Here is a 25,674-nt window from a genome sequence, read left to right as displayed (position 1 = left end):
CAGAGAAGGTCAGAGGGAGAAGCAGACTTCCCATGGAGCTGGGAGCCTGATGTGGGACTCGATCCTGGGACTCCAGGATCATGACCTGAGCCGAAGGCAGTCGTCCAACCAACTGAGCCACCCAGGCGCCCTATCATGAAAAATTTTGAACTTACACAAAGTCAGCAGAGTAATGAATGGGTTTTCCCAGCGAGGCCATGGTCCACATCCTCTTCTTGGTGGCAACCAGAGCTCTATTCACAGTCCCTTGGTGATCAGGTTTTCAGGGGAAATTTACAGAAGTTGAAATATACAGCTCTTATCTGTACATTGGCAGCAAATGTATGTGCACATGTGACCCACACTGCTATCCGGATGTGGAATCTTTACATCCCCCAGAACATTCCTTCCTGCCCTTCCTAGTCTTTTGCCTCTTCCCACCCCTCACAGGTCTCCAGGCTGCTCTCTGTTAACCTAAAATTAGTCTGGAATCATGCCATGTGTGTTCTTTTTTGCCTGGCTTCTTCTGCTTGGCATGATGTCTGTGAGATCCTTCCAGGTTGTTGTGTGAATCAACGGTTCATCCCTTTTTATTGCTGCATAGGATTTCGTGGTGTGAAAACCACCCTTTGCCTGTCCACTCACCCACTGAAGGGCACCTGGGCTGTTTCCAGTCCTCGGCTGTGTGAATAAACTTGCCGTTTGTGAATGACTCATTTGATGGACATATGTATTCCTCTCTCGGATAAATTCAGTAGGATTTCTGGATCAAGTGGTAGGAGTATGTTTAACTTTAAAGGTGTGTTTCTCTTATAAAGAGCCCTGGTTTGGGGTGCCTGGGGGCTCAGTTGGTTAAGTGTCCGACTCTTGGTTTTGGCTCAGGTCATTTTCTCGTGGGTCAAGAGATCAAGCCCTAGTACAGGCTCCTCCCTCAGCGGGGAATCTGCCAGAAGATTTCTCCCCCTGCCCCTCCCTACAACATGCATGCCTCACGATCTCTCTCTCACACACTCTCTCTCAAATAAATACATAAATCTCAGGAATGAATAAATGTGTAACGTGACCTGGTTCATTTTCGGTGACTCTTGCCTGCCCTGCTTATCTGGCATCATCGTGCGCACTTAAAAGCTGGGGATCCAGGCGATTTTCTGAGAAACCTGAGTCACTCCCAGCTCTGTGCAGCTCACATACTTGTCAAACTCGGGTGATTGGGAACGATTTTGCAGGTGTTTTGTAGTACGTCCTCCTCTCTTTTCTTTTTCTGTTTTAAGGCAGTCCATTTGCAGCTAGTGTTTCGCCCCACAGATAGGTGTGTGTGTTGACTTTACTGGGACTACTGTTGAGAAAGTCCGAGTAAGATCAGAATCTTATTCTTTCTTTATTTGGGTGTGAAAGTCTTGAATGCCGTGAATCATGCAGGGTGAGCTCTCTCTCTTGTAATTTCAGAACAAGGAACTTGCCTATAGTTTTGCACTATTAATTACGCTAGGTTGGAATCTTAAGTTAGCAAATGTGGGAGGATCCAAAGTGTGAACTAAAGCGGCTGGAGAGTGCTGGTCTGCCTGGAGACCTGCTCCGGAGGGGTCAGCATTCCTCCCTCCCTCACACACCTCCCTGCTTCCTGCAGCTCCGCTGGGACTCTACTTCTCCAGGGACGCTTACTGGGAGAAACTGTATGTGGACCAGCCAGCTGGCATGCCCCTGCTCTATGTCCATGCCCTGCGGGACACCCCCGAGGAGGTGCCCAGCTTCCGCCTGGGCCAGCACCTCTACGGCATCGCCTACCGTGCGAGGCTGCAGGAGAACGACTGGATCCGCATTGAGGAGGACACTGGCCTTCTCTACCTTAACCGGAGCCTGGACCACAGCGCCTGGGAGAGGCTCAGCATCCGCAGTAAGGGAGCCGCCTGACCCCCCTGCCCCACCCTGTCTCTCCTCCCACAGCCCACATCACACCCACACCAAGGCTCAGGAGGGCGCTTCCTGTGCGATCCCTGTGGCGTAAGGATGAAGGGTGAGGTGAGGCTGGCCTGCCTCTGTGGCCAGCCCGGCCAGGACACCAGGATGAGTTTGGGGGCTGCTGATGACCATTGGACCTTCTGAGTCTGTTGGGATTTGGGAGAACCCTTGGAAAGAATTGGGTGCCCTCTCCGGGCTGGGCTTAGAAGCCTTTTCCATTTGGGTGAACAGGATTTAGGGTTACAAGAGAGGAGTTAAGTGAGGGGACTAGAAAAATTGAAGTTTTGATTGAGGGAATGATCTGGAGCTTCCTGGAGAAGGAGCAGTTCCATGGAAAGCTGGTCTTCCCATCAGTATCAAGCTGCCCTTGGTACACAGTGGGGACTCAGGCCTGGTGCCAGGGAGGAAAGTGGTATGGAAGGAAGACCTAGCCAGCCTCCTCAGAGCAGGGGTCAGAGCAGGGAGAAAACCACATGTGACCCTGATACTGGGAAGAGGAGCTGCTTTCTGCCTTATGGCACAAAACGGTGATCACACACTCAATAGCTCCCCACCTCCAATCATCTCCTTCAAATACATGACCTCACTGCACCCTCACACCAGCCCTGAACCCCCTCATGCGGGCAAGAGGCCCATGGCATGCCTATGAATGCAGAATGGGCAGCACAGAATGACTGTGCCCCTGTCGGCCAAGGCATGCCTATGAATGCAGAATGGGCAGCACCGAATGACTGTGCCCCTGTCGGCCAAGAAAAGCCAAGGTCATATGACAGAGCCTGCCACTAGGGCACCCCCAGTTCTGGAGGTGGCATCTCAGATGGGTCTTGGTTCTGCTTGTACTTAGTTGCTGCTGTCTCCATCCCAATCCCCCATGGGGACCTTTACCCCATGGGTAAAGGCTGAGTGGAGTTTGTCGAGGGTCCATATTTCCTACGGGGCTTGTTCTGTTCATGATGCACCTGTTAAGTCCAGTCAGGAGAAAAACCACATAGTAACTGGAACAGGGCAGTTTCATATAGAAAATGATTGGCTACAACCGGGGACTGAAGCACCAAGCGAGGACTAGGAAGAAGCAGAATTCTGATGAATTCTGGGAGGAGCAAATGCAGGGTAGCAGCCACTACACTAGGGCTGAGGGAGAGGGCCCAGGAAGAGTACCCATCACTCTTGAAGAGAACCAGACCTTGTTGGAGAAATTCTCTGTGATGGAGTTTGCTGGAAATCCCCCCTCCAGGCACTCCGGAAGTCTGGCTGTGGGTGTGTCTCCATAGAGGCGTTCCATGAGGACAGCCCCTGGAGGCTGGGGAGCCCCCACATGCATAGGAGCCAGCCAGGAAAGTGCTCTACCTGGTTAGACTTGGGACTCAGGGCACCCTTCTGATGGGGGCAATGATGTGCTAGAGGCTGGCGGGGAGATATGGGGGAACAATAGAGTGCAGCGCTCAGAGCACCTGAGGGAGTGGTATTTGAGCTGAGACCTGAATGACAAGAGAGGCGGGCCTGTGAGGCACCCCAGGCAGAGGGAGCAGAACCATGGGACCCTGAAGCAGAGACAGACCCCGGGTCTAGGGCAGTTCGGGGCAGGTGGAAGGTGACCAGCCAGGGTTGAGAGCCTAGTGGAGCCCTGTGGACAACGGAAGGGACTGGGCTTTACACCAGCCCTGGATCTCCTGCTCCTTCCCCATTTCACTCCCCACCACCCATGGGTGTGGCTGGTGCCCCACCAAGCCTGACTTCTCTCTCTGCAGATGGTGGCTTCCCGGTGCTCACCATCTACCTCCAGGTCTTCCTGTCGTCTGCGTTCCTGCGTGAGGGCGAGTGCCAGTGGCCAGGCTGTGCCCGGGTGTACTTCTCCTTCATCAACACCTCCTTCCCGGCTTGCAGTTCCCTCAAACCCCGGGAGCTCTGCTTTCCCGAGACAGGCGTCTCCTTCCGCATCAGAGAGAACAGGCCTCCTGGCACCTTCCACCAATTCCGGCTGCTGCCTGTGCAATTCCTCTGCCCCAACATCAGCGTGTCCTACAGGCTCCTAGAAGGTGAGTGCTGGCTTCAGAGGCTCCCCCTTGGCATCTGCTGGGTGCAAGGCACAGCCCCTCCAGCCCTTGACATGAACCATCTGGTTTACTCACCAACCACACCACTCATTCATTCATTTAATATTCCAGAAATATTTCTAGTGTGTCTGTCATGAACCAAGTACTGTTCTAGGGGCTAAGGATGTGACCATGAACTAAACAAGTCAAAATCCTGCCTGCCTGGAGCCTTCATTCCCCTGGGGTGGCCTCTGGAACATGCTATTTGGGAAGTAAAGCTCCTAGGATGTGGAGTGGTGGAGACTGCAGTCTTCTGTCTCATGGCCGAGGAAGGGAGTGCTGGAGCAAAGGTGGGAGGGCACCAGGCCAGCTGGGCTAGCCCCGTAAAGATCACTGCGGTGGGACCCCTGGTAGCTGGGGTAGGGAGAACGGAGGCCCATGAAGACAGAGAAGTTCCTGAGGGTTTCCCCTTCAGGGACTGGGGGGTCATGGAAGGCTTGTAGGGGGCAGCATGAACAAGCCCTCACTTACCTTTAAAGGATTATTCTGGCTGCCATGCTAGGAATGATTTGGTACAGGGCAGCGTAGCATAGCAGCAAGGAAACAGGAGGCTGGGAAAATCCCTGAGCAGCAGGCTGGAAACTGGAAGAAGAGTGAAAGCCACAGGGCAGCAAGGAGCAGGTGCCTTCCGGGCATATACTGAAAGAAGATCCAGCAGGATTTCTTGATGTGTTGGCTGTGGGTGTTGAGGGAAAGAGGGGAGCCCGCGTGGTTCCAGGATTCTGCCTCAGCAGCTGCAAGAGCAGCCGACCTGGCCCCACGATGGCCGTGGGGAGGCCGGCCAAGGGTGGGCCAGGGGGTGAAGCCCAGTGGAGGTGAGAGAAGGCACCTGAGCAGCCCCATGACAGGAGGCGCCACTGAAATACTCAGAAACAAAGAACTAGAACAGAGAAGGTAGGCTGCAGTGAAACCTGGATTCACACCAAGTTTATCGTACACACACATGGTAATGACATTGAAGAAAATCTCCATGAAGTAAGAAAAGGGGCCATGCACTCCCCCAGCATCCTCACCTTTGCCCTGCAGCAGGGATACATGTCTTTGGGCAAGATTGTCAGCCAAACGTCAGGTTCAGCAGGCTGCCCTTCCTCAAGAAGATTACCTCATTAAATTTGGTTAAGCATGGTTTTGTAACCATAAACAACAGAGAGAAACATTATATGATAAGCATTTCACATATGTAATCCACACGTAATATGTGGCTTTGCAGGAGGGACGTTTGCCTGCTCCCATGGTTGGCTGTGGGGGCGGTCAGTGTGGACCTTCAAGCCGTCAGCATTCCCCTTTTCTGAATTATTCCTGGAGGATGAATTTCAGGGCAGGCTTGGGTTGAAAAGTGTGCTATTGTGACTGGTCTTCCCCTCAGCAGGTTGTGGGAAGATACACCAGTCACTGCCCAAACCACAGGGCCTGGTGAGGAGCAGGCCTGTTAGCCTTCGTCTAGCCCGTCTTCTGGTGAGGAAACAGGCACAGAGAGGTGGGACAACCAGTCTGGGATAGCACAGCCAGGAGATGTAAAGCGGGCGTGCAAAGTTGGCCGTTGGAAATATCTGTGTGTTAACTTCAGATTACCCACTAAATGCCCACCGTGTTTGTTTTCAAATGGTGGAATAGTGGCCTTATTTCCCACATGCTCTAAAATGAGCACATATTATTTCCATAATTTTAAAATTGCCTATTTTTTTCAAAAGCCAGCCAATGCGGGGGGCTGGATCTCTGGGCCTGCGGCGTGGCTGAGCTGGTGTTCAGCCCTTCCACCCCACCCACCCCCAGCAAGAGAGGCAAGGTTAGGGAAGAGATGAGAGCAGCCCTCCCTAGGTCATCAGAGTGAGGACGTGAGGCAGGCTTTCTGGTTCCCTGAGCTTCCCCCATCAGCACTAGTGAAACTGGGAGGCCCAGGTCAGTTCATTAGTGCACAGCCATCACTGCAAACCAATGCTTGGAGCTCTGTGCCCCGTCCCCTTCCAATCTGGAGCCGAGGAAGAGCTCAGCAGGGCCATCCTGCTCCCCATCTCTGACCTGCCAGAGGCCATCCTCCCCTGCAGCCACTCCTGGTGGGCCCCTTGTAAAAGCTCACCCCGCTCCCTGACCCGGGAGTCACACGGGGGTTCCTGGTCTGCTTGGTGTCTAGGTGAGAATCTGCCCTTCCGCTGCGCCCCAGACAGCCTGGAGGTGAGCACACGCTGGGCCCTGGACCGCGAGCTGCGGGAGAAGTACGAGCTGGTGGCCGCGTGCACGGTGCACGTCGGCGCACACAAGGAGCAGGTGGTGATGGTGCCCTTCCCCGTGACCGTGTACGATGAGGACGACTCGGCACCCACCTTCCTCGGGGGCCTGGACACCGCCAGCGCTGTGGTGGAGTTCAAGAGGAAGGAGGTGCCTGTTTACCACCTTGTCTGTTGTCTGTTGTCCGTCTGTTGTGTGTCTGCCACTCCGGCCACCATTTATTCCTTGGTCTACCCAGCTGTCCGTCTGGCCATCCGGCCATACAGTTAAACATCCCTCCAGTCATTTGTCTTTCATTTGTCTGCCCAGCTATGTGTTGGGGTTTTCTGCCCGTCTCGAGGGTAGCTGAGGAGGAGACGGGAGGTCAGTCCAGCTGGCCCCTGACAAGTGTCCGGGGACCCTGGATGCCTAGCACGAGTCTGAACAGGCTGGCAAGGCCAAGGATGTGCATCAGGTTCCAGGGCACACCTGCCGCTGCGTGTGGGTACAGCGGTGCTGCCCCCAGGAGGGGACAGCTTCCAGGAGAGAGCCCTCTCTCCCTCTGCGGTCAGCGTTCGCAGGAGAGTCTAGAGACTCAGGGAGGGTGGAGCCCGGCCACCGCGCAGAAAGACCAAGGAGTGGCTTCAGCTGGGATCGCCCAGAACAGCCCCGCCCACCTCGGCGCATCCCCGGCTCTGGTCCGCGTAGGTGGAGCGTGACTGCCACCTGCTGGCCGTTCTGCAGCCCTTCGGCCAGGCGTGCAATGGCAGATAACGTGGTTTTACCTGGGTCTCTGGACACCCCAGGTGCTAGTTTGGTGGATGGGCAGGCGGGAGGAAAGCACATCTCATTGGTAAAGATCGCATAAGCTAGGAAGGGCTACCTTGGGGTGACAACAAGGAGTCTGGTCCCTGACAAAAGCAGAGATGCCATGTGACTGCTCAGAACTTTCCTCGTGATCTCCTCCAGCCCGGTATACAGGCGTTTGGAGAATGTTCTGGTGGACACCAGGGCTTGGATCTGGCTTTGCCATCTATCACTATGTGACAGTCACTATCACTATCTGACTCGACCCTGTGGGGCGCAGCTTGCTGTTCTCTGTGGGACCTGGTGAAGCACTTCAGCAGAACCCCTGGGCATCTGCTTTAATCCATCCTTACAGGAAGCGTGTAGGTGCCTATCATACCTGAGGCACAGGGGAGGCACAGGGGTGGCCCAGGGAGGGCGACTGGGCCAGACTGGCATGGGATCCCACAGGAACTCTAACATAGGCCAGTCTGTCCCTGGAGCCGGCTCTGACTGCACACCCTCGATCCACCTGTGGGGCGGGTGTCCTGAGGTCCCAGCCTGCAGGGTCTCTGCGGAGTCCCTCTCACCAATTCTGACTGGCACCCACTGTTTTCCTCAGGGCACCGTGGTGGCCACAATACGTGTCTTCGACGCAGACGTGGTGCCGGCCTCTGGGGAGCTGCTGAGGCGGTACACAAGCACACTACTGCCAGGGGACACCTGGGCCCTGCAGACTTTCCGTGTCGAGCACTCACCAAACGAGACCTTGGCCCAGGCTAATGGCAGCTTCGTGCGAGCAACTGTGCATGACTACAGTAAGAGGGGCTGGGCCTGGCCTGGCTGGGACCCCTAGGGAGCCAGCAGCCCACTCTTCTCACAGCACCCTATACCCACAGACACTTGTCCCGGCGTTCCAAGCCCCAGGCTGCAGAGGCTTCCACTCCACCCAACCCTTCCTTGTCTCTAATGCGCTCACCTTGGCGGGCTTTTATAGGGTTTCTTCTCTCCCTGAACTGCCTCCTAGCAGACTTTGGTAGGGCCGTACCACACTTCCCATGCTGACTATGCCAGGGCTCAGTGCCTACTACAAACACATTGCCTAAGGCCTTCTTCTGGCCTCTGCTTTGCAATCCCCCAGGGACCCAAGTGCCTGGGGATTATTTCTCCCTTGACCCCACAGCCTTCTACTAACAGGGGTTAGTATACAACAGCAGCTCTGTGTGTTATAGCCACAGGATTCTGCACAGATAGTCCTGTCTGGCTTCTGGAATGTACCGCAAGACTGAGCTCCAGGGGCCCACTATGCTCACCTATGGCATGGGGCACCTTCATCAGCTGCCTTGTCTCCCCTACCCTCCTGCCCATGTTTTCTGGGATCACCTTCCAAATACCTGACTGGCACTTGAATCCTTGATTTGGGATCTGCTTCTGAGGGATTCCAGAATCGCTGGTACTGTTACCCCTTACTGCCTGGACCGATCCTGTTTGTTTCTCATCCTCCCCACCCCCACTGAGGCTTTGAGGGTCTCCTGCCCTGTATAAGGGAAAATGTCATCTCTGCCAGGCGCTCTCATTCCATACACCACGTGTACCCAAACCTCCTCATGCTTGTCCTTCCATCTCTGCAAAACTAGAACCATAGCACAACACACAGCAGGTACAGAGGTGGGCAGGCTCTGGGCTCTGGGCACTGGGGGTCTGTGCAGTCCAGGGCTCCACTGGAGGCTGTGACTGTTGGGATAGTTCTCTGGGGGAGTGGAGGCCAGCATAGTCTTCCCAGGGCCTCAGTGATGATAGATCTTTATCTCATGTATACGCACATACATAACACACACACACACACACACACACACACACACACCATACACATAGGTGATCTCCCAGTTGAGAAGGCTTCTCTCAGCATCTAGCTCAGCACAGCAGCCAACATTTAAACAATGGTTCCAACTTAGCCCCACCAGCCAAGTCTGTGGTCCACATGGCCCAAGTGTGAAGTCTGTGTTTGCACACGTGTGTGTTTGTGCCAGATGTGTGGCTGGGAGGAGACACACAGCGGCTTGGGACGGTGGTCCCAGGCCCCTAAGCGACGAAGCAGTCATCACCGTGCCCCCCCCCCCACCACAGGGCTGGTTCTCAACCGGAGCCTCCCCATCTCGGAGAGCCGCTCCCTGCAGCTGGCTGTGCTGGTCAATGACTCGGACTTCCAGGGCCCCGGTGAGGGCGTCCTCCGCCTCCATTTCAACGTGACCGTGCTGCCTGTCAGCCTGCACTTACCCAGCGCCTACTCCTTCACTATGAGCAGGCGGGCCCGCCGCTTTGCCCAGGTGAGCCCACAACCTGATGCCTGCCGGGCAGGGGGCACAGAGGGGTGGAGGACCCCCAGGGTGGGGCACTCCATTTAACAGATTGCAAGCAGGGCTGGGGATGAGAGACACTCCTTCTGGCCTAACCAGTACGCGGAGTGGCCCAGGGGAGCCACGGGTACAGGGCCAGGGAAGCTGGGGCCATGGCGAAGTTGGCAGAGTCATGGGCAGGGTTGGTGGGCTCCATGGGCCTCTCGTTTGCCCTTTGCTTTCTTGGTATCTTTAAAGCGTGTTTCATCCTAACGTAAGAGCAGTGCCAGTTAAGTGTACATGTGGGGACCTAGAAAGATGTTCCTGATGGATTATTAAGTGAAAAGTTGTTTGTAAAAAGACTGGCCTCACGCGACTCGCTGTGTTCGAAAACAAGTTTTCAGTGACGGAATATACAAGTATGTAAATGCGGGCATCAGTCAGCAGTGGCGCCCTCTGCGGGGAAAGGTGGGGAACGCTTCCTCTGCCTCCTGCAAATGCGTTTACTAGAGCTTATCTTGGCGTTTGTTGTTGGTAAATGAGAATTAGAAGTGGAAAATAAGAATTAGAAGTGGAAGAAACGTGAAGTAGCAAGTATCCATTATCAGAGAGGGCTGATTCTTCTCGCCATTATCAACTAGTGCTTAGCATTTTGGTAGTTTTTTCTAGAACACTTCTCTTAAGGACTTTTGTGATTTTATTTGGAATTGCGGCATGCATTGGGCTTCACATACTGCTTGTTCCAATAGGGCAGCTTCAGGTACTTCCTCTTCAGAAGGTCACACTTAGGGCCACCTCCATTTGTTCCAGTTCCTGTGTTTGGTTCCCATGCCCTCTCCACTCCTGACAGCCACCCAGGTCCCGCACACAAAGGACCCCACCCTTGGACACATCGAAGCTCCCTGACCTGCCACAAAAGGTCTTTCATGGAGGTAGAGGCCATGGATGGTGGGAGGTGACAAGGCAGAGGGGCCCTAAGGGTGTCCAAGGGGGTATTGAATGGGAGCAAACACTGCAGGAGGTGTGTCACCTGTACCCCAAAACACTCAAAAGATCACAGGGACCTGAGTCCCCATCCAGCCTCAGACTTGCTGTGACCTTTCACCCCCTCTCCCCAGTCTTCATAACTGCAAATTGAGGTTAGTGACCTTGGGCAGTTTGGAGGCGCCTATGGGAGAGTGGAAACAAGCAGGCTTTATATGGGGATGTGCTGGGACATCTGGGAGGTGGTTTGGTTGTGGTATCAGGCCTGGGTGTGGAGGAGCCTGGCTCTGCCCTCGGTCTGAGCAAGGCTGAGCAAGGACCTGCTACACGGCTGCAGGCAGGGCCTCACCTGCCCCACGCCTACCCTCTGCCCGCCCACAACTTGACTAGTCAGATTTTCTGGCTTTAAGCCACCGACACTCTCATTCTAACTCAAGTAACCAAAGGATAAAAAGGAGAGTTCCAGCTGCCCAGTTCCGGGCCCCAGCAGTGGCACGGCCAGCCTGGCACCCCCTGGAGAAGCAGCCTGTCTTTCCCAGGGCTCCCAGCAAGACTCCCAGGCAGGCCCCTTGGGGCTCAGGTGAGACAGGCAGCGATGCTGCATGAAATCACTTGGCCCCAGTGCAAAGCCCTGCCTGCCCAGGCAGGGATTCTAGGCAGGGTGTGGGGTACCCCAACCCCATGCACTGAGGATGGCAACTGGTGGTTCCCAGAATAATACTGGCCTGGCCAGAGGCAGGGAGGGAAATGAGCAGGAGGGACCAAATAGATCTTCCTGCCTAAATGAGTGAGTGAAGAATGAGCTGGTGGTGTAGGCTCCTCTCAAGGTGGTCACTAGACCCAACCTTGGTGCCCTGTGTTGTTTTGCCTCTGGCTCCCAGGAGCCGGGGTGGGTGGTAGTGTGATGGGCAGGCCAGGGCCCGGCAGGGGGAAGGATCTGCAGGTTCCAGGGATGTGGAAGACCAGGACTTGGTGGTGGCTGGGGGAGGTCTATCGTCCCTGGACCCAGTAGGGAGCTTCTCCAGGACTCGGACTACCCAGAAACCCTGCCAGCCCCCATCACAGGCAGGAGCAGCACCCGGCTGAGACGTTCCTTGTGCCCCATGCCTAGATTGGGAAAGTCTGCGTGGATAACTGCCAGGAGTTCAGCGGCATCCACGTGCAGTACAAGCTGCAGCTCTCCAGCGCCAACTGCAGCGTCCTGGGGGTGGTCACCTCCGCCGAGGACACCTCAGGAACCCTGTTCGTGAATGACACAGAAGCCCTGCAGCGGCCTGACTGTTCTCAACTGCAGTACACAGTGGTGGCCGCCGACCGGCCAAGCCGCAGGCAGACCCAGGCCCCGCTGGTTGTCACCGTGGAGGGGACATGTAAGTGCCAGGGCCCCGTGGAGGGTCGGGACAGGCAGGGTGTGGCTGAGCCACAGGCTTCCCCCACACAGAAGGGGCCCCACCCTGCTCCCTTCCCCTCTTGGCAGCGTCCCTGTGCCTGAGTCTCCTTCCCTATCAAGTGAGAATCGCAGTGCACCCTGCATAGCCGGGCTGGGAGGGTGACGAGGAGAAAGTTTAAAGCAGCATAGCCCAAAGGGACTGGATAGTCAATGGTTGCTACTCCCCACCACCACTGTTGATCCATTCTGTACACGCACCTGCTTTAGAGCTGCCAGAGAAAATACGAGATCTTGGCTAAATTTAAATGTCAGGTAAGCAACAAGGAGCTTTGTGCTATAAGTATGTCCCAAGTAGCCTTTGCAGTCTCTTAGAAGACAATCTTCCACGGGTGTCCATGCAGTGTTAGGGACACAGTCACATAAAGCAACTATTCACTGTTTACCTGAAATCCAGGCTTAACTGGGCCTGTGTGTTTTTGGCTGAGTCTAGGCACTAGCCTGCTCACATCCTCCCTCCACACTTACCCCAACCGAGTAGTGCCCCCCTTGCTGTGACTGCGGTGACAGCCCTCTTCCTTAGTGGGTCCCATCACTGCCCCATGCCCTGGTGCTCAGGCACCCCCACCCCTCTGGGCTCACCCAGGAGAGGAGCTTGACCAGTGCTACCCTCTGCCCCCGGATACTGGTGGGACACGAGGTCCAGGCCAGCCCCTGTAACCAGCTTTCTGCCATCCACAGATGTGGCCGAGGAACCAGGCTGCCCCCTGTCCTGTGCAGTCAGCAAGAGGCGGCCTGAGTGTGAGGAGTGTGGCGGCCTGGGGTCTCTGACGGGCAGGTGCGAGTGGAGACAGGGAGATGGCAAAGGTAGGCCCCACGCAGAGCCAGGGGCCAGCGGCCAGGCGGTCGAGAGGGGTAATGGTGGCTGAGTGGAAGTGGGGTCCTTGTGGGCCCTGCCGGCCACAGTGCTGGTCCTCCGCTCTCCACATCTGTTGTCCAGAGCCTGGTCCTCCTCTGTAGTACCTGATGTTGAGAGAGGCTGCGCGAGTAGGGGAAGCACGAGGACGCTCAGGCTCTTCGTCACTGTGGGACCACAGGTCCCTTCGGGTTTGGGAAGCCCTGGGCCAAAGTTGGAGTGTGCAAGGAAAAGAGAGGCTCTGCCTGGGAGGTCCCAGGCCAGGACTTGTGGCCCCAGACAGCAGGGCTGGGGCATAGATAGTAGCAAGTCCAAGCTGTGCCTACAAGGATCCCACTCATGGGTTCTCGGCTCGGGCCTCAGTTTGCTCCTCCGAAGGGGGACAGGATTGGCCGGGAGGCCCTGGAGTGCCGCCCTTCTGGCTCTGGCCATCTAGCCAGGGTGGTGTTCCTACGTGGCAGTGACTGGCCTGCTGTGTGTTCCAGGAATTACCAGGAACTTCTCCACCTGCTCCCCCAGCATCAAGACCTGCCCCGATGGCCACTGTGATGCTGTGGAGAGCAGAAACGTCAACATCTGCCCCCAGGACTGCCTCCGTAAGCAACCACTGGGCCTGCAGGTTCAAGAGCCGGCCGGCCGTGGGTAGGGGTAGCCAGTGGGGGAGGCTTGGACTCCCACCTACACTTCAGCCAGACCAGCATCATTCCCGAGTTTATTGTGCAGAAGCTTTTTTCTAACATTTTGTTTGAACAAAGTGTTCTGCCGCATCCAAACTCTGGAAACTGGTGCCCTGACCTACTGTCCCTTGTCTTCCTGGCCAACTGACACAGCACATCTCCCAACCCCTGATTCTCCTGGCTCCCTGCTGCCCATTCCCTGCTCTGTGAAGTAACCATGTGTGGACCTTGGCAAGGGCCCTGCACAGCTTGTGGGTTCCTCCTCCTACCTGCTGAGGCCAGGGACCTGAATCAGGGCAGACTGTGCTGATTCCTGCTCAAGAGACCCAGATTCCAGAGCTCACTGCCCTCCCTAGGCCTGAGCATGCTGACATCCTGTGGGGAGGGACCTCTCGTGCTTCTGCCTGGGTGGTCCTCGTTTGTGTGGTCACACCAGGAGGTTTAGTGGGCTGCCTCTGTCCCCAGGGGGTGGCAGCATCATTGGTGGGCACGAGCCTGGGGAACGCTGGGGGATAAAAGCTGGCTTCGGTATCTGCAACTGTTTCCCCGAAGAGAAGAAATGCTTCTGTGAACCTGAAGACAGCCAGGGTGAGTCGGTGGGGGGCACTGCTGGGGTCACAGGCAGAGAAGGCCTCCCCACACCTCTCTGAGCCCCAGTGAGGCAGGCAGAGTGGAAGGAAGGCAGGTAAAACCCAGGAGACCCTCTTCCTTCCCTCTGGGCCTCGGTTCCTCAATCTGTGCAGACAGGTCTAGGTCAGAGCCTCCACAGAGCGACCTCCTGCCCAAAGTTCTATGAGAAAGATTGGGCTGGAAAGTTCTTCCACCAAATAACTCAGCATCAACTCAGATGGTTCCGGTACAGGGCCTTCTCTGGGCCCATGGCAGTGCCTGGCCAGAACCCCGCCCTCCCAGCCAGAGCCTGCGGGGGTGCCTTCTGGGCCAGCAGGTGCCAAGGGTGGCCAGGGCCTATGCACCTGGGGAGATTTCCTGCCTGAGCCCAAGGACGGTTCTCTCGTATTTGAACTATGGCTGCATGACACTAGGTCCAGAGTCACTTTCCTTGCCTCTCCGTTTTATGAAGAAAATACAAAACACATGGAGCACATCGGGGGACTCTGCCTCCCTGCCAGTGCTCTAGGGCCAGCTGGCTTCCGTGCAGCGTTCCACAGCTGGCGTTTCCCAGACGCACACTGCCTCTGCTCTGTGACCTCAGGCCAGCTGCTTAAACTCTCTGGGTCTCTTGGCCCTTGTGGAGGAGTCTGACCACAGTCTCTGTAGCAAAAACCTATGGTACAGTCCCTGCCAAACGGTGGGTGCCACGTGAGTGTGTGCACTGCTCTCACATTCCACCGCCCGCTGCACTTGCCGGCGGCTCAGTCTGCCACGGCAGACCCCAGCTGTGGGCACCGGGGCACCCTCCCAGGAGCGCCGTCCCTCATGGCCACCCCTGCCCGCAGACCCGCTGTGTGACGAGCTGTGCCGCACGGTGATCGCGGCAGCTGTGCTCTTCTCCTTCATCGTCTCCATGCTGCTCTCCACCTTCTGCATCCACCGCTACCACAAGAATGCCCACAAGCCACCCATCGCCTCTGCTGAGATGACCTTCCGCCGGCCGGCCCAGGCCTTCCCGGTCAGCTACTCCTCGTCGGGCGCCCGCCGGCCCTCCCTGGACTCCATGGAGAACCAGGTCTCTGTGGACGCCTTTAAGATCCCGGTGAGGCTCCAGGCAGGGCCTGGGCCTGGGAGGCAGCTCTCCTGGAGGCCCTGCAGGAGGTGCCGGCCTCTGGCCTGAGGAAGCAGGGAAGTATGGGGAGGGGTACCCAGGGCTCGGGGTGCTGAGTGTCGTGTAGCCCACAAGCAGCTTGTGCACCCTCGCCCACCAGGAAGACTCTCTGGGCAGCCCTTCCAGGGAAGGTAGGCAGGCATAGGGCTGTTCAGGGCCCCGGGCAGTTCAGCAGAGTGGAGTGCCAGGGGCTGATTCACCTGGACTGAGATTTGGGAGGTGGGCCACGCCATACCTGATAGGGAACCGTCCTGTGGAAGCCCCAAGGATGGGAGGAGGCCCTGAGGAAGACTGGATTTTATTCTCCGAGGAGGAGGCCCCGGGTCTTGGGTGTTCAGCAGAGGAGACCCCTATTCGGCTTTCGTTCCTGCAGGCTGCTCTGTTGGGAAGTCTCTGGCATGTGTACAAGAGTGGGAGCCCCGTGAGAAAGCACCACTCTCCTCATCCAGGCAGAAGGCAGCGGCAGGCAGGGGCTAGGCCAGGGTGGCAGTGGTGGGGAGGGGAGTTCGTTTATGGGGGAGAAAGGGCTATCATGGGGGCCCCTGGGCCAGCTACCGCAGAGGCTGGCCCCAGGACATGTAACCAGCCCGCTGACAGAGAGGCTGGCCAGCGCCAGCAGGCCCCCATTCCCCCTTCTCTGTGGGAGGGCCTGGGCCCGCAGTTACCCTGTGCTCCTTGGGGCCTCCTGGCTAAGGCTTCCCTCCCTGTGCCCTGCTTCTTCTGTGTCCCTGCGGGCAGCTGCTAGGGAGCAGGACGCCAGGTTCTAAGAGGGACTGAGAGGAGGGGTTTGTGTAAGCAGAAGCTCCACCTCCAGGGCCTGGCAGGAGCACGGTCCCTTGGCAGGAGCCTCCAACCAGAAAGCTCAGGAGTCACTGGGCCTTTGGCAGTAACCAACCAGAGCTGGGAGGCGACCACAGTTTGTAGGAGGAGCCACCCAAGGGTGCTCATCCCTTAGGATCGGTCTGGGCCATGGGAGCAATTCCCTCCCGTGGTAGACCCCACGGCCTCTCTCCGAGCTTTCCTAGTTCCAGTCACTCAGCAGACGGGGTCTGTGACCCCTGTCCTGGGAACCATCTCAGTCTCCGAAGCAGGCCTCTGGGCTGAGCCATTTGATTGCTTTACAAACCCAGGCAGTTTGTGGCAGGGTTCCAGGAAGGGCAGTGCTGGTGGGTGTTCACGCAGGGGACACACACTGCCATCGGCCGATGTCACCTTGGACCCTCTGCACAGAGAAGCCAGAACCCAGCCTGAGGCCTAAGGGCTTCGCCGACTGGTTCTGAGGACATGCTGCTCAACTGCTTGACCTTAGTTGTCTCTTATATGAAGTGAGGAGAACTTTTCACATCTTTTAAGAAGATCAAATCAGTGCAGTCTGCACAGGCTCAGTGCCGTTTCCATGTGCAGTGAATTCTTTCCCAGGGCAGGGTGGAGGTGAGGACTCCAGGGTAACCACGATGATGCTCGAGCCCAAGACATGGTGCTAAGAGGAGGCTGCCTCTGCCCACGAGGAGCGCACACACCCGTACTTGGGTGTTCGGAAGCACAGCTGGGCTCGTCAGGGGCCATCTGTGTGGGTCAGAGCAGTGCACCCAGGCCACCCACATCCAGCTGCAGGGAGAGTTGGGGCAATGGATGCCTGGTGTTGGCATAGGAGGGGAGGTCCCAGGACTTCCCAGGATCCCCAGGACTTCCCAGGATGGGGCCAGGCTGGGGCCTGGGAAGCTATCCCAGAGTCATCTCAAGTGGGATTCCGGTGGGAAGACAGGGTGGGTAGAAGGTAGCATGATGGCAAGTGGGTGCGGGTTTGGGGAAACGGCCAGTCCCATGACAGGACCAGCTCCTTCCACGGGTCAGGAGGGAGGTTCCCAACTACCACTGTGGTACATTTTCTGGGGCAGCACATGGGAAAGTCTCCCTGGACACTTGCATCCATAGCTGGGGATCCTGGACAGCTTGGGCCTCTGGTGCCAATGGAGTCCTCTTGGGGCTCCTTTGGATCTCTGGGGAGGACAGACTAGGACCTGGTCTGTAGGACATCAGTGGCTTGTGGGCCTGGTGTCCGAAGTGGAGGCAGCACCAGGAAGCTTGGTCTCAGCTCCCAGGGAAGAGGCCACACTCCCATGTGAAACACACACACACACACACACCACCACCACCACCACCATCCCCAGAGACTAAGTAAGCCCTGAATTCCTTGTTTGAGAGACGAGGACATGGGCCTGGGATGGCTGAGGGCATGTTCAGTAAACCGGGGACAAGCAAGGGTCCAGGTATCCAGTGTCAAGGCCATTCTGTGGCAACAGCCGTCTTTCCATAAGGTGCAGGGTCCTGCCCTCAGTGCAGGGTCCTGCCCTTGGTGCAGGGGCATGCCCGTTGCCCACTAGGTCAGGTGGCAATGGTTTGCACACTGGAGCTTGTCCACTGGGGGCTCATTGATGGGTCTTGTCAATCTTCTTTTCCTCTTACCCTCACCAACTTTCTCCCTTCTCCTCTTCTTTCCCTTCCTTCAACCCCACATAGGAGGATCCAAAGTGGGAATTCCCTCGGAAGAACTTGGTTCTTGGAAAAACTCTGGGAGAAGGCGAATTTGGAAAAGTGGTTAAGGCAACAGCCTTCCGGCTTAAAGGCAAAGCAGGGTACACGACTGTGGCTGTGAAGATGCTGAAAGGTACCTGTCCAGACAGTGTGCACACGTGGCTCTCTAGGAGCCCTGAGGGCTGGATGGAGCCACCATGAAAACCAGAGTGCTGGCAGCCAGCGCGGGGCTTTCTAAAGAGCCCCCCCACCCACCATTCCTATTCTTGAGCGGCTGCATTCGGGAGACCCCTGCCATGGATGACATGGGCCAGGGGGGTCCCTGGAGAAAAAGGGCAAAAGGACTTTCCTCAGTTGGAAGGTTCTAGAGTGGTGCTGCTTCTGCACCAACGTTGGGTAAAGATCGGAGTTTTTAAAAAATTAAAAGCCCTTTTGGTCTTGAGCTGACAGCTCTCCCACCCTAGTCTGCCCCACTCATTCCTCTCAGCCAAGTGCCTCTGGGGTCCTGGTGAAGAAGCCACCGTAAGGACTGGCCCCTGTCCCTTGGGGCCCTGCCTGGCCCAATCCCTGGCGGCCCCCAGTGGGTCTGCCCCACCTCTGTGACAAGTCGTGCCACAATTCTGGCCCTAAATGAGCACATAATCACTCACACACATACTCTCACTGGTGTTTCTGAGCAGAGACTGGGTGGACGGCCCTCTGCCGTGGCCAGTCCCTGGTTCACATGGACCAAGGGCCCAGTGGCCATGCAGTGGGCACAAGTCGGCCAGTGCAACACTCTGGGTTACACTGTGCGGGGTGCTTCTGATGCTTACCTAGGCTGTCAGAACAGGGTCTCTCCATCCCCCCTGAAGCCCCAGGCACTAAGGGGGCCCACTGAGACCATCTTCCAGGCCACCATATGTGGGTCCCTACAACCTCTCCCCCAGCTGTCCTCTCTCTTCCAAAGAAGCATGTGGCCAGAGGAGGCGATGAGGTACCGCTCGGCAGCGGGCTGTGCTGCAGCTGCCCCGGGAGGCCTGTGCAGCCCTCGCTTCTGGCTGCATACCCCTCCTGTCAGGCTTCAGCTCCTGGTGGAAGCCCAAGCACAGCTCTGTCTCCACCCACCCAGGATGCATGTGTTCAGTATGGCAGGAGGCCACCTCTGTGAAGTCCTATCATTCCCAGCTTTCTCCAGAGCCTCACCCTCCTGTTGAGTGCTTGGTCAGCAAGGGTTTTAGGACATGAGACAGTCCTCTTACCTTCCAGAAGGTAAGAGATGGTGATTGCAGAGAAATACTACCACATACATACACAGCCTGGTCCCAGGAGGGTTTTTGTGGAAAGACCCTACTGCTGTGGAAGTTGGCTGCTGGGGGTTGTTATTCCCTGGGAGCAGATGAGGCCGCTTTTGACTATCCTACAGGCTAAGAGAAGCCCCAAGCAGCAGGGTCCTTGGGGACCTTGTCTAAACCTGGGTAGGCTATCTAGGAAGGAGATAACCAGGGTCTGTGCAGACCTACCTTGTGGGTCCAGTGACCCAGACTGTTCACAGAAGGGGCTTCTAGAAGGGATTGCTGTTCAACTCACTGTGTTTATGTGCATTTCAGAGAACGCCTCCCCAAGTGAGCTGCGGGACCTGCTGTCAGAGTTCAACCTCCTGAAGCAGGTCAACCACCCGCATGTCATCAAGCTGTATGGGGCCTGCAGCCAGGATGGTAAGGCCGGCCAAGGGACAGGCAGCTACCCGGTGCAGGCCGGGGGTTCTGGGCTCCTTTACTCCTCCTCCTTCCCCTTCCTTGTCCTCTGTGGCTCTGGCCCCCACCTGGAGCATGTCCCCTCCCATGTTGGTGAGAGGACCAGGAAGGCCTGCTGCTGGAGTGCTAGTGTGAGGCCTCCACTCTGAGTGTGCTCCCTGGGCGGGCTGCAGCTGCTCCGAGGTCTCTGGTGGCATCCTGGTTTGTCAGGACCCTATTCCAGGTGGATCCCAGGGCAGGGAGCTCTAGAAACAGGTGGTGCGTCCTGGGCACCTCCTGGGGACTAGACGTGCCATGACCTCCAAGTGACCACTGCCCTAGCCCTGCAGGGTGAAGGCACTGTCACCCTTTCTCACATAAGGACACAGGATATTGGCCTGGTCTGTGCAACATAAGGTCCTCTCGCCATTATGTGTGCATGTGTGCATAGATGTGCGTGCCGTGGGTATGAGAGGACAGGTGCACCAGGGAGAGGGCAGCAAGGACGCTGGTCGGCACCCGCAGGACTCCAGGCTGGGCCTGGGACAAGACAGCAGCTTCAGAGATGCTGAGGGCTGGGAGCAGGGAGGAAGCGTTATGTGAGGCTTCCCATCCTCTGCCTGCATCAGCCGTCGCCAGCCTGAGCTGCAGCAGGGCCGAGGATGTAGAAAGACACGACGTCCGAGCAGCAAGGGCATGCCTCCCAGGGGAGCGCTGTGTACAGTGGCCGACTGCCCTAGTGGATTGTGCTCAACCACCCAGGGAGCCTGCTTTAACACGCGCAGTGCAAGGAGAGCAAGCCATGCACGAGTGAGCTGGGACTGGAACACATAACTCCTGCTACTTGGCTCCCAGGCCACTGGCCAGAGTGGGGCTGTATCCTTCTGCCCACTTCTGGCAGGGTCGAGAGCCCGCCTGGGGACCCTGCAGCCTCCTTCCCTGCTCCCAGAGCTGGCCCAACTTCTGACGGCCCAGGACCCTGCAGACAGCCAGCTCACAGCCCCCTCTCGCCCCCCAGGGCCACTCTTCCTCATTGTGGAGTACGCCAAGTACGGCTCCCTGCGGGGCTTCCTCCGGGAGAGCCGCAAGGCTGGCCCGGGCGACGTGGGCAGCGGGGGCAGCCGCAGCTCCAGCTACCTGGACAGCCCCGGGGAGCGAGCCCTGACCATGGGCGACCTCATCTCCTTCGCCTGGCAGATCTCTCGGGGGATGCGGTACCTGGCGGAGATGAAGGTGTGTGCCGCGCCCTCCCGGGCCCCCACTGCCTGTGATGGGGGCCCAGGTTACAGGGGTCCCTGCTGTTGTCTTCCTCACAGCTTGTCCATCGGGACTTGGCAGCCAGAAATGTTCTGGTAGCCGAGGGGCGGAAGATGAAGATTTCGGATTTCGGCCTGTCCCGAGATGTTTATGAAGAGGATTCCTATGTGAAGAGGAGCAAGGTACCAGGTCCCCTGGGTTGGGTGACCCAGGGCTCCCTGGCAGGGTGGAGGGCAGGGGGCAGGGTTCCCACAATGGGTGGGGCAGAGCCCTTAGGACGCCGGGGGAGTGGAGAGCAGAGTCTTAGCATATGAACTTCTAGCCCTCAACTTCAAATTCTTCCCTGATTCCTGGGTCCCCAGACACCCAGCTCAGGGCTCACCCTGGGTCTGTTTCTTCTCTTCCTAAGGGCCACACCCGACCTTTCAGGGCACCCACTGGGGAGCTGGGGCCCCGCAGCCTCCCTTGGTTTTAATCACGACCGCTTTTGAAGGTCACCTAGTGCTATGGAAGTGATAGTTGTCTCTGCAGTGAGACAGGGTCTTGCTTCTACAGGGTGAAATGTCCCCTGTTCCCTCTGTGTAGCTTTAGCTCTTTACTCAAAGGAGACTGAAGTCAATACAGCTGAGCGTGACAATCATTCTGAGGCAGAAAGGAATGAACCACTTTACGGGTGAGGGTTCCTCTGGGCCAGGGGCCTGGGAACTCCCAACTGGGTGAGTTTGGAAGGCTCACAGGGAGGCCCTGGAGATGGAGTCCAGAAACACGGCATGGGGTTCTCAGATGCTTTCTCCAAACCTCTGAAATAGGTGGACTGGGGCCCTTCTGGGGAAGTCTGCTTCGCTGTGTCATCCAGTTCCCTGTGGCCCTTGTTCTAACCCTCCTAGTTCCACTGCTCTGTCGGTCACTCCCCTGCAGCCTCCTTGTGACAGACCAGATAGGACCACTCACAGGGCCATTCAAGAGCCACGGCTGACTGGCCTTCAGAACAGACACTGCTCAAAACAGCATACAAAAACCACTTGTGTAGCCCTCAGATCTGCTGTAAGGGGCCCGGAGAAGCCCCACGTCACCACAGGCTGTGAGGTTGAGGTTTCATTTCTTCTGGGGTTTCTGTTGCAACGGCATCTCTCAGAACTGCCGAAGGGGAAGTGGAGAGGGGCTGCTTTCTGCCCCATGCAGGGGTGTGGACAAAGTCTTCCTACTTCCTGCTCTCGGTCCCCTGAGAAGAGCCCATGTCATGGAGCAAGGAAGTGTAGGTGTCTACACACGAGGCCCCCTGGAGAGCCCGGGTGGTAGGTAGTGTTGTTACAAACATGTGCCCCAGAAAGTCACACTTCATTAAGGATGTAAACGCTAAAGAATGCTTTAAAGAAAAAGAAATTACAGGACATGTTGCATTAAAATGCAACACACGCATTTTTGGTTGATTTTTGTCCTAAGACTTACCTATTCAAAAACCCTTCCTCAGGTTTCATTGGAAAGCGTCCATTAGGTGTGGCCCCAGCACCTCTACAGTGGGGACACTGTCTCAGAGGATGCTAGCAGGGCTCAGGAACAAAGTGATAGGTTAAAAAAAAAAAAAAAAAAAAAAAAAGCAGCCTCAAGGCATGGGAAACAGATTTCTTCCCTCAGGCCTTCTCAGAAGAGCTTTTAGTGTTTTTGTGTCAGAAGTCCACAGGATGGAAACACTGGAAGTTGGTTTCCCAAACTCATTCACCCTCAGAAAGGGGGAGATCTTCTGGATGTTGATCTTGGCCCACATGTTGGACATCACCACCCAGGGCAACCTAGAGCCCTCTGGACATGGCCATAGGGAGGCCTGACATGGGCATGGTGGTGATTCCTTCGGTTTCTTCTCACTAGAGATGTGGTGCGTGACAAGGATGCCCTGTGTAGCTATGGGCAGGCCAGCTGACTCCCTCCAGTATCTCAGCCATGCCTGAGAGACCCAGATTAGAATCCCAGCCCCTCTGAGGCCGTGCTGCCAATTCTGCATCTGGACGCACTCTGGATGGCATTACTCAGCATCCCTCCAAAGCTGGAAATGCCTGGGACACGGCCTCACCCTCCTCCACACCTCCCATCCCTGGTTCCCAGGGTGTCAGAGCGTTGTTAATGCCTTTCCTTCATTCCCTTTTTAGGGTCGGATTCCAGTCAAATGGATGGCAATCGAGTCTCTTTTCGATCACATCTACACCACCCAAAGTGACGTGTAAGTGTGGGTGTTGCCTTCCTGGGGTCGAGGTTACATACACAGTGCACCATGAGGCCTCTCTGGGCAGCTTGGCGGGGGGACAAGCGCCTATTGGCTCACACCAGCCATCTGCGATGACCCCCCCCCCACGCAAGCTGAGGGGCCTTTGTGTATTTGTTCAGCAAATGGCAGGGGCCTATAGGATGGTTCTGAGAGTCACGGTGGAATGCATGAGAGCTGAGAGCAGGGAACTACAAATTCTGCTGATTGCTCCCCTTCCCAGCCCCTCCCTCTCTACTCTGGGCACCTTAGTGCCACCCAGGCCCAGCCAAACAGTTCGCCTCTGGGGACCTGAGCGTGGACTGGGCTCAGGCAAGTTCCGCTGGGAGTGGAATGGTCCCCACCCACAGGTAGGCTGGCCTTGAGTGAGTTGATAGGATGGTGTGTCCCTTACTGCTCAAAGATGGGAACCAAAACTTAGCCTTCCAGGTCAAACACAAGACTTGATAGTTTTCAAAAATACAACAGACTCATTTCTGAATGTTGTGCCATCCATAGAAATGCATGTCTTGAATACTGTGGGCTGGGGAAAGGCAGTGCCTGAGCAGTTCTAAACATCTGTGTTCAGATGACGTAAAGCCAACTGTAGACTGTTGGAAAATGCAGAGAAAAGGGTAATGAAGCCACTGAAAGTCAACTTGGATCCCACTGCCCCTAAGTAACTCCTGCCAGTCCTGGCATACATGGACCTTCTAGTGTTTTCTGTGGTGTGCCGGTATATGCTTCCTATTGCTCTAAGTGGGCTCATGTGATAATGCTGTTTTGTGATACGATTTTGTTCCCACTTCACAGTAAATTTTCCCTCACAATTAGATATTTCTCATAGCAGTGCCTTTTCTCTTCTAAGATTTTATGAAAGTTTCCAAGCCCACAGGAAAGGTGAAGGAATTGTGCGGGCAATGCTGTGTCCCATGGCCTAGGTCTCCATCTCGAGTGTTGCTGTATATGTTCGGCTGCTCTGTGCTGTCTCGGATGGTTTGGCGCGTCGCCACAAGGCCAGCCAAGTACCTCTTGTCGGTGCGAGGCCCAAGCCCAGACAGTGGCTTCATGGGGCTTCAGCACTGCAGGCATGAAAGTTGGGTGGTCAGATGGCTTCTTCCCCGCCCCATTCCACACCTGTCCATGCAGTCAGGCCTTGGCTGGCTCTTTGCCCTGGGGGCTGATTGGGTCAACAGCTGCTGGGAGGAGGGACGTCTGGCCTGCTGAGCCTAGTATGGCCTCTCACGGGTCATCTCGCTTCTCTTAGGTGGTCCTTTGGTGTCCTGCTATGGGAGATTGTGACTCTAGGGGGCAACCCCTACCCCGGGATACCTCCAGAGCGGCTCTTCAACCTTCTAAAGACAGGCTACCGGATGGAGAGGCCTGACAACTGCAGTGAGGAGATGTGAGCAGGCTTTGCTTTGGCCCATACTCCCTCCCTCCCTGTGCCCGAGCAGCCCTGGGCACAGGGTGAACTGGGTGGTGGGTAACAATAGGTCAGAGCACGCCAAGGCAGAAGTCAGAGAATCACCGTTGGGCACGATGGCAGATGCTGGGGACCCTGATTCTGCTGGGGGCTGAGTACGCTTCCTGGGACCAGGGTTGGGGCCGTGGTGATACATGAGGATGGAGAGTAGGGCCAATGAGAAGTAGTAGGAAGGATCAAAGGGTTCTTCAGGCCCAGGAAGCAGATTAAGCCCAAGGCCTATCCCCACAGGACCGTTGGGGAGGGGCAGGTAATTCAGAATGACCTTAGGGGATGCGTGTTGGGGAGTGCCCGCGTGGAGGCACAGAGGTCAGCAGGGGTCAGGCAAGAAGACCTGGCACTGCCACCCAAGAGCACCTTCACATACAGTGATTCCAGCAGATGCTTCTCAGAGGACAGGCTGAGAACCCATGAGAACGGGGCCATCACAGGCAGAAATGTGCTAGTCCATTCATTCCACAAAATGTGTTGTGCACCTGCCACATGCCTGGCTCGGGGCTAGGTGTGGGAGTGCAAGGGTGAACAGGTGCCATCCCCCTGGGTGGCCTGAGCTGGCAGCGGCTGGCCCAGTGCACAGCCACATGGCAGCCCAGGGGCCCAGCAGCTGTGCCGGGGACCCAGGGAAATGGGGAAGTGAGGAAGGCAGCAGACAGAGGTATAATTGGCAGAAGTTTCGTTTGTCTGTTTCTACAACCAGTCATATTGCCTAAGAGTTTGAAAGACTGGCATTGCTCCCTCAGCCACCGTAGTGGGTTTGGCATCCTCTCAGCTGTTTATCTGAAAGGAAAGTGAAGACAAATCTCTCTCAAGGGAGAGGAGGAGACTCAGAAGATGCTGGACCACAGCACCACGCACCCTGAGCGCCTAGTGACCCCTCAGATCCTGGCCCAGCTCAGAGAACAATGTCAGCGAGCAGAGACAGCTTTGGGGTTTGAGAACAGAGCCGTCTGGGCCCAGGGCATGGTGCCAGGTGCAGCAGCTGTGGTTGGGCAGTCCTTGCTGGGTCGTAACTGCCTACCCGTGCTTCCCACCAGGTATGGCCTAATGCTACAGTGCTGGAAGCAGGAACCGGACAAGAGGCCGGTGTTTGCTGACATCAGCAAAGACCTGGAGAAGATGATGGTTAAGAACAGAGTGAGTACCTGGAGCCAATTGCTGGTGTCGGCCATCTGTCGGCTGAACATGGCAGTGGGGGGACTCCCACCTCACCCCAGTTCTATGGAGTTCCCAGTGCAGGGGCAGAGCAGGTCTGTACAAAGGGAGGTGGTCACACTGTCTCCCGAGGGCAGCTAGCATCTGAACCCTTCTCTTTGAACCTGGCCCCTTCTCAAATCATAAAG

General features: G+C 56.5%; 1 protein-coding gene across 2 annotated transcripts in view; it reads left to right on the top strand.

The window, feature by feature from the left end:
• The window catches only part of RET (ret proto-oncogene), a 50,759-nt gene that overhangs the window by 20,976 nt on the left and 4,109 nt on the right, over positions 1-25,674 (top strand). For both annotated transcript variants that reach the window (XM_059398060.1, XM_059398061.1), the window contains exons 2-18: positions 1,607-1,873; positions 3,687-3,974; positions 6,163-6,407; positions 7,645-7,840; positions 9,150-9,349; positions 11,454-11,712; positions 12,471-12,596; positions 13,131-13,241; positions 13,788-13,910; positions 14,780-15,036; positions 17,626-17,773; positions 19,230-19,337; positions 20,374-20,588; positions 20,672-20,794; positions 22,757-22,827; positions 24,116-24,253; positions 25,369-25,468. In XM_059398060.1, coding sequence (XP_059254043.1) covers positions 1,607-1,873; positions 3,687-3,974; positions 6,163-6,407; positions 7,645-7,840; positions 9,150-9,349; positions 11,454-11,712; positions 12,471-12,596; positions 13,131-13,241; positions 13,788-13,910; positions 14,780-15,036; positions 17,626-17,773; positions 19,230-19,337; positions 20,374-20,588; positions 20,672-20,794; positions 22,757-22,827; positions 24,116-24,253; positions 25,369-25,468 — 2,975 coding nt within the window. The remainder of the gene's footprint in view (positions 1-1,606; positions 1,874-3,686; positions 3,975-6,162; positions 6,408-7,644; positions 7,841-9,149; positions 9,350-11,453; positions 11,713-12,470; positions 12,597-13,130; positions 13,242-13,787; positions 13,911-14,779; positions 15,037-17,625; positions 17,774-19,229; positions 19,338-20,373; positions 20,589-20,671; positions 20,795-22,756; positions 22,828-24,115; positions 24,254-25,368; positions 25,469-25,674) is intronic.

The sequence above is a fragment of the Mustela nigripes genome, chromosome 4 (assembly GCF_022355385.1).
Source record: "Mustela nigripes isolate SB6536 chromosome 4, MUSNIG.SB6536, whole genome shotgun sequence".
In the NCBI taxonomy this organism is placed as follows: domain Eukaryota; kingdom Metazoa; phylum Chordata; class Mammalia; order Carnivora; family Mustelidae; genus Mustela; species Mustela nigripes.
Note: the sequence above shows the minus strand (reverse complement) of the source record. Positions and strands in the feature narration are given on the sequence as shown.